The sequence below is a fragment of the Miniopterus natalensis genome, chromosome 2, assembly GCF_054644295.1.
Source record: "Miniopterus natalensis isolate mMinNat1 chromosome 2, mMinNat1.hap1, whole genome shotgun sequence".
Taxonomy (NCBI): domain Eukaryota; kingdom Metazoa; phylum Chordata; class Mammalia; order Chiroptera; family Miniopteridae; genus Miniopterus; species Miniopterus natalensis.
Window position 1 is genome coordinate 140,391,258 of NC_142082.1, and position 7,998 is coordinate 140,399,255.

General features: G+C 51.7%; 1 protein-coding gene across 1 annotated transcript; it reads left to right on the plus strand.

The window, feature by feature from the left end:
• The first annotated feature begins 210 nt into the window (after nt 1-210).
• On the plus strand, nt 211-7,156 carry LOC107528131 (keratin, type II cytoskeletal 3-like). The gene is given in 11 exon segments (XM_087813764.1): nt 211-250; nt 1,414-1,622; nt 1,624-1,661; nt 1,663-2,005; nt 2,392-2,623; nt 3,681-3,757; nt 4,439-4,538; nt 4,776-4,936; nt 5,287-5,412; nt 5,930-6,140; nt 7,071-7,156. Coding segments are annotated over 11 exon segments (1,623 nt in total).
• Nucleotides 7,157-7,998: the final 842 nt, after the last annotated feature.

Here is a 7,998-nt window from a genome sequence, read left to right on the forward strand (position 1 = left end):
GGTCCACGTTGTAACCGTTGGAGGGAATGAAGTCTTAGGGGAAACAAGGGCTGAGCACTCCTGTCTGAGTTCTCCGAACACTCTCTAGTTTTCATGCCTCTTGGCAAAAAGCAGAGTCATTGGGTAGGTTGGGACAGCATCTTCCTTCTGGCTGCATTAGTTTTTATACCCAGTTCATGCTTAATGCTTTTGTCATTTTCATTTGAGGTCATGGGTTTCGTGAAGTATTTTGTCTATGAGTCACAAGAGGGTGTGTGTCTGTGTGCAGTGTGTTTGCTCATTTGTTTATTGGCGCAGAGAAATGAAAGGGTTTAAAAAAGTTGACACTCCACAAATGTCAGATATGATTAAATGTTTGCTCTTTTTATGAAGGCATTGGCTACACTTGGAACCCAAAGCACTATTTGGATTTTGGAGTCAAGATCAGCCTCACATGTCTGCAGATAGTGGCTTTATGTATTGTCAAAGCCCTCATCCCCCAACCTCAAGCCACCAGACTACCCTTGTCCACTTTCTCAGACTGGCTCTATACTCAGCAGCATGTCAGCAGGCTGAGATGGTGGCAGCGAGACTAGGACACTGCCCACTGGTCTCCATTCTCCCACCTCCATAGCTACTCTGAACTCTGGGATTCAGTAATTTCCAATGCAACCCCCAGCTCAAGTCTGAAGCCCAGAGGAGGCTGAGCAGCAAGAAGCCTCAGGGACAGGACCTGGGTCTCCTAACTCAGTGTGCGCCACTATTTGGACCAAATTGCTCTATCTTGGTTTGTCAGATTAGTGAGATGCTTTGGGCAAAAATGAGGGCCATGGGGGAATGGGGCAGGTACCCAGAAGGGCCCATTTGTGACATACAGAGCTTCATGCGGAAGAAGGCACTGTGTGTTTCAGATATGCACCTGCTCCTCCCTGGGGGGCAAGGCCCCCAGAGGCAGCTGCTGCACCTTCTCTAACTTCTGCAAATCCTTCTGCTTCTCAGATTGTCCCCTTCTTCCTTCTCCCCCAACGTCCTCACTGGGGCTCCACACCCATCCCATAATCTCCCTAGGCTGGATGGGCTGGCAGAGTGGCTGTGGAGACACAGAAGAGGTAGAGAAACGCTGACCTGTCAATCTCAGGGATTAGGGGCTGTGTTCAGCCCTGCAGGCTGGCCCCTCTCTCAACTTAAGCTTATTTCAGGGGAGTAACCCTGGGAAAGCAAAGCAGTTTGGAATTTTGGGGTGATTACCAAGGTGCGTTGCGAGTTTGGTACTCAACCTCTTGCTGCGAGGCAAACCAAAGCTGATAATACCTCAATTATTTGGCTGGCACCATCAACTCCCTGTCCCAGAACCTCAGAAGTTCTCTGAGTTTCCTCCAGCCTTCTGAGTCCACCCTTCTTTTGGAATACCTTGCTGTCCACCATGAGTTGCAGGCCAGCTACAGCCAACAACCCTGCAGGTCTTCCAGCGGGGCCGCCACCAGGGCTTCAGTGGCCACTCAGCCGTGGTGTTGGGCCAAAGCCGGGTCAGCTCCAGCAAGTTCTCCTCGACCTTCTGCTCAGGCTGGGGTGGCAGTGGGTCTGATGCCTGTGCCCTGATGGGAGGAGGCTTCCACAGGAGGAGTCTCTATAACCTAGGGGTGGGGGGACAAGATCTCCATTAGCATGGCTGGAGGCAGCACCTGGGCTTGCAGGTTGTGGGGTGGGGGGGGCTAGTGGAGGATGTTTAGGAGGCAGTGGTTTTGGAGGTGGCAGAAGAGGCTTGGGTGAGGGCTTCAGTGGAAGAGCTGGGGCCTTCAGAGGAGCTGGAGGCTTTGGTAACCCTGGTGCCTTTGGTGGCCCTCGTGGCTTCCCTGGGGAAATCCAGGAAGTGACTGTCAACCAGAACCTCCTAAAGCCCTTCAATGTGGAGATCGAGCCCCAGGCTGGGTAAAGTCAAGGCCCAGGATGGGAGCAGATCAAAACCCTCAATAACAAGTTTTCCTCCTTCATTGACAAGGGAAGCCTGTCTTGGGATAGCTGGACGGTGAGAAAGTCTAGCCTAACTGGGTCGCTTTGCTTTTCCTCTTCTGATGGATGTTAGAATCATCTGCTATTTGTTGACTACTGAATGATTAAGGAATAAATGAATGAATGATAACAGTGGGAAGAGCACTGAGCCTAGGTATCAGGAAACCCAAGTTCTATTTCGCTACTAAGTTGTTGTGTGGCCTTGGGCATCTCTGGGCTTCAGTTTCCTTATCCACATAGTAGGGCTCTACCTCCCTGTATTACATCAACACTGACATCCACATGGGGTTAACATGAAACTATGGCAGCATGCAAAGTGCAGGTCTGCAGGAGAGATCGGGGCTTTATCTCTGGAGGTGTCATGAGCCACATGGTTAAAGCCCTTTTCTCCTTGGGCAGTAGGTGAGGTTTTTGGAAGAGCAGAACCAGGACCTGGTGGCTAGGTGTGGCCTCCTGCAGGAGCAGGGCTCCAGTTCTCACACCAGCAACCACAACCTGGAGCCTTTTTTTGAGAACTACATCAGCAGTCTCAAGGACTTCCTGAGTGGGCGGCACATTGAGAAGAACAAGCTACAGGAGGAGCTGAGGAGCACGGAGGAGCTGGTAGAGGACTTGAAGAAGTGCATGCCATCCAGTCCCCGGGGTGGGGCTGGGAGGGCTGGAGGGTAGGAAGAGGCAGATGACAGGAGTCCTGGGCTCCAGTTTAGCTCTGCTCCAGATGGCTGCAAACTTGTAGGAGTTTACACTCCCCTATCCTCCCACCCTCATCACTTGACTTTCAATATCACAGTCTTGAATACAGTGGCTCATGGCTTGTTTAGAGCAGAAACTCTTTTGGGAATTTAATGAAAGGGTACATACATATAATTTTGGGGGACTTCCAAGACATCCTGAAACTCATTCATGAGCCTTATAGACTTGGATAAGCCTCTCTATCCTTCTTGGACTAGGTCATCTCCAAGTTCCATTCTAAATGTGAATTCTATCTCCCCTGTCGATAGGCTTCTAAACGAGAAGCAACCTGCTCCATGGTTAAGAGTACAGGCTCTGGAGTCTGAGGGCTTGTACTTTTAACCCCATTCTGTCACTTACAAGCTCTGTGATCTTGGACAAGTGCTTCGGCTTCTTTGTGCTTCAATCTCCTCATATGTAAAATGGAGGCAGTGATAGAATTTACCCTACTGGCTGTAATAAGGATTGAATGAATTAATGTAAGCAGGATCATGGAGCAAGATCTGGCACATTCTTATTGACCCATTATTGTTTTCATTAATTCAGTATCTACTGAGAGCTCACAGAGATACTGTTCTTGCTGTACACAGAGTCAGCACCAGGCACTTCTCCCCAAGAGCTCTTGGTACCTCAGCCATCTCCATTTGGTCACATAAATAGTTTATAAAAAAATCCAAATTTCTCCAGGAAGCCTTCCAGGATTAATCAGAATAGGATCTTCTACACCAGGAAGGGTCTTCTACTCCCATTAATTATCATCACCGTTGTGTGGCACCTGGCACATAGTATGTGCTCAGTAAAGTCTGTTGAATGAACTGGGTCTCACTTGAACCCAGAAGATACATTGCAGTGATTCAGGCCTTGAGCTGACCTGGCAGGACAAGAAGCCCTGAGTCTATGTTACTTATGGGAAGTGCTCTGGGGCCATGAGGACATTTCAGAGAAGGCAGATCAGAAAGTACTCTTTTCTCACAAGTACGAAGAGAAGACCAACAAGTGCACGGCTGCAGAAAACAACTCTGTGGTCTTCAGGAAGGTGAAGGGTCCCTTCCCCCACCTCCCACCCCAAAGTCCTGCTAAACAGAGTGGTTTAAAGGCTGAGGGGAGGTGACATTTTAGTCTTGCTAATTTGAGAGTCTTCTTTAGGCCATGTGGGTGAGGACCCAGGTTGGGAGAGAACTCCCTGGGTGGGCTAGGCAGGGGCAGGACCTGGAGAATCTTTGGAGGGGGGTATAAAGGGCCCACCGGCCTTTGCCATGTTCCTTCCTCATAGGCATGTGGGGTTTGTGAATCTGATGAGGCCTTGAGTTGTGATTAGAAAGTGGACAAAGAAAAAGGATTCTTTTTTCTCAAGAGTGCGCTTCTAGGAGCTATTAAAGAAGGCCTTTGAGGGTTGCGAATTTAGATTCTCCCTCAAACCCTCCTCAAAAATTCTCCTTGCCTAGGTTCAGTGCAATGGCCCCAGCCCATGTTCTTCCTCTTGCCTTCCGAGCCTCTTTTGCTCTTCTCTGATGGGTATTCTCCCAGCCCAGCCTGCAAAATAGCCGGTGTAGTAACGTCAGGACATATATTCCTGTGTCTGGATGGGCGCCTCATTTCCCTGAGTGGGAGCTGCTGGGGTGGCCCCTGTGGCCCCTTCCTCCTGCTCCTTCCTTTAGTGCCCAGGACTGGTCTGAGCCCACAGGTAAGAAGGCTCAGTGACTGAATTCTCTCCAAGCACGGTGACGCTACCTACATGACCAAAGTGGAACTGGAGGCCAAGGTGGAGAGTGTGACAGATGAGATCAGCTTCCTGAAGGTCCTCTATGATGCCCTAGGTCTGAGCCTCATCTCCAAGCCTCATGACCACTTGCCTTCTGTCTCCCGGAGGAGAAGGCGTTCAGAGGTTCGCCAGTAGGAGTCTGAGTCATGTCTGTCCTAACAAAAGTGAAACATTCCCATTTGTCCCTCAGTCAGTATCCAGCCCTCTCTCCCAAGCTGGTGGCCCCCTGTTTTCTGAGGAGCCCCAGTGTGGGGTCTGCTCAGGAGTGGGCACGTCTGCTTGGCTCTGCAAGAACTATGCCAGATGCAGTCAGACACCAGCCACATATCCGTAATGCTGTCCATGGACAACTGCTACCTGGACCTGGACAGCATCATGGCCGAGGTCCGCGCCCAATATGAGGAAATCGCCCGGAGGAGCAAGGCTGAGGCCGAGACCCTGTACCAGAGCAAGGTGGGTGACACCATCATGCAGCTTTAGAGAAGCTTGTCGCCCCCATCAACCTACCTGGGCAGGCCATCCAGGAGGCAGGCCCTGCCTGTGAGGCACTCTCTTCATCCCTATTATGGCAGTTCCCTCGCCTTCTCACTGGTTGGGTTTTACAGACATCTCCCTTTTTAATCAGAGCTCTGACTGCTCTAACCCACTGCTTCTCATAGAAGGGGGTGGTATGACACCCCCACCCCCACCCCTCTCGAAGCCACCAGAGGTATTGGCAATGTGTGCAGACAGTTTTGGTTGACATACCTAGGGGTGGGGTGGGAGCCCCTGCTGGCTTTCTGAAAATGTGACTCCTGGACCAGTTGAGAGAGCTGCAGACCATGGCCAGCAGACACAGGGATGACCTGGAGAGCACCAAGAGTGAGATCGTGGAGCTCCCCAGGATGGTCCAGAGGCTGCGGGCCAAGACTGAGGATGCCAAGAAGCAGGTGAGAAGGAGGAGGAAGAGCACGTGGCAGCATAAACCTCGGGGCTTGGCACCTAGCACAGTGAAATCATGCCCCAGACTCATGCACGCTGACTGACTGGTGCAGTTCTGGGCTGAACAAAGTTGTCATGTGGACCCAGGTTTTACCTGCCTCCCTGGAGACTGAAGGGTGATGGGCCAGAAATACTGAGTACAGACATGATTAGAGAGGCTGGGGGAAAGAAGCTGACTGTGTAAAGACCAAATTAGGGGAGTAGTCAAGGAGGGAGGTTTTGAGAGGAGAGAGGTATAGGAAAAGTGAGACTCTTGCTGAGCTGGGCTAGGTCCTTGAGGCCTGATGCTGCTAATCCTACTCCTTGACAAGCTAGGACCTAAGAGGAGGCCTAAGCTGGAACCTCTGTGGGCTGTAATTTCCTCATTTGCCCAAAGCGAGGTGACTCATGTGCAAGCACCAGGCACAGGGCAGGCCTTAGAGAATGTACTTGACTCTGAATTGGACTCCTGGCCCCCAAATGCAGAACGCCAACCAGCACACGGCCATTGCTGATGCAGAGCAGTGTGGGGAAGTGGCCCTCAAGGACACCAATGACAAGCTTCAGGATCTCAAGGCCGCCTTGCAGCAGGCCAAGGAGGATCTGGCCTGGTTTCTGCATGAGGTGCTGATGAACGTCAAGCTGGCCCTGGACATTGAGATCGCCACCTATCAAACTCTCCTAGAGGGCAAGGAGTGTGGGTTAGTGGGAGTCTCTCTGATTCCCCTGCCTGAGCCTGCTGCCAGGTACTGTGTGTGTGCATGTGAGGGCTGCTGGGGGTGGTGGTAGCCCCTGGCAGGCCCAGAATCCTCCTTTCAAGGGCTCCAAGTTGTTAGACATCCAGGAAAATTGTTTTCTGTGCAATAGTGACCCCACCAGAACCTTATCTTGGATGGATTTCCCTACCCTTCATGTCTCATGTTTTAGCTGTAAAACATGTCTGTAAAGAGGAGTCATAGGCATAAATATTATTTCTAGGCCACCTATCTATAATTGGCTTAATTATAGGATTCTGAAGAGTGGGTTCCTGTAGGCTGGCATTTGGGTACAGGGTTCTGTCCCATGTGGGTTTAAGTACTATTTGTTGAATGAAGAGGATCTTGAAGAGTGGGGTGAGGCTGGGTTGGGTCAGGAATCCTCTGGGGGAATGTTAGGGGAAAAGGGTAATCATTTAAGTCCGACCTTACCCAATAGAAAGAGGGATGTGTGTCATGATTGTTTGAGCACCCATCCAGCGTACTTCTTTTTAAAAAATTATTATTATTATTTTGTTAATCCTCACCTGAGGATACATTTTTATTGATTTTTTTAGAGAGAGAGGAAAGGGGGAGGGGAAGAAAGAAACATTTATGTGAGAGAGGAACATTGATCAGTTGCCTCCGGATGGGGTATGGAGCCCGCAATCTAGGTATGTGCCCTGACCAGGAATGGAACCTGCAACCTTTTGCTGTAGGACCACACTCCAACCAACTGAGCCACCTGACCAGGGTCCAGGTGTTTCTTATTGTCAAGGTGGATTAGGAAAGGGTTGGGGGACCAAGGCTTTCACTGCTGTTGACCTAATCAAGGTGCTTTAGGGAAAGGGAGGATCTGGTGCAGATGGCTAACACTGAGGTCTGGTTTTCAGCCAGGATGTCTGAGGAGTGTGAGTTCTGGCAGCATCTGCGAGTCCTGGGGTCTTTATCTGGGGAGGGGTCGCAGGTCTTGGGATAATGTGGGCCGGTACTGGTGTTAAATCATCCTATCTACAGGCTGGGAGGAGTTGTTGAGTAGCGTCCACAGTAACCCAGTGGCTCTGGGTCCCAGAGGGGCCAACCTCCTTCCCCCACTTGAGGCCTGAACTACCCGTCCTCTGCGGAATCTCAGTGGGCAGTAAGGGGGTGACAGAGAGGGGCGGCTCCCAGGAGTTGGGCTGGGGATTGGGACGTGCTGGGCAGACCTCCCACAGGTTCCCTGACCTCAAATACTCTTTGCAGAGGTGGTGCATAACAGCAGCGGCTGGAGGAGGAGCTGGAGGCCGTGGAGGCTTGGGAAGCTGAGGCCCCAGTCGTGGGGTCAGCTGTGGGGGCCTGGGCTCTGGGGGAGACAGGAGCTCCGCAGGGCACGGGGGCTTCTCCAACTCCTGGGGGCTTGTGTGCTGTCAGCTGGGGGTGTCAGCAGCAGCAGCAAGTCAGTCTGGGTCTCACAAAGCTCTTCCCAGAGCCAGTGATCCCACCACAAATTCTGAATGCTGCATCTACAATGCTCCTAGGCCTCCAGCCCCCCTCACCACCCTTACACCCCAGCTCTGTGTGCTATTCCACAAACCCATGGGACCCTTTCCCAACTCTTCTGACCTGGGTCCATACCTTCACAGAAGGCTCCTCACAACCCAGAGGCTGAAAAACCACCTACCCCCACAAGGTCAAAAGCTTGGCCCTGTCACCATCCCTGCTCCGTAGGTGTCACCAGCCCAACCACATGCCCTACTGCCTTATGGGAAAGCCCCACATGACCCACTGGCACCCTTATAGACAGGAGTCCCCCTGACCCCCCTGGACCCCACCTTCCCCTGG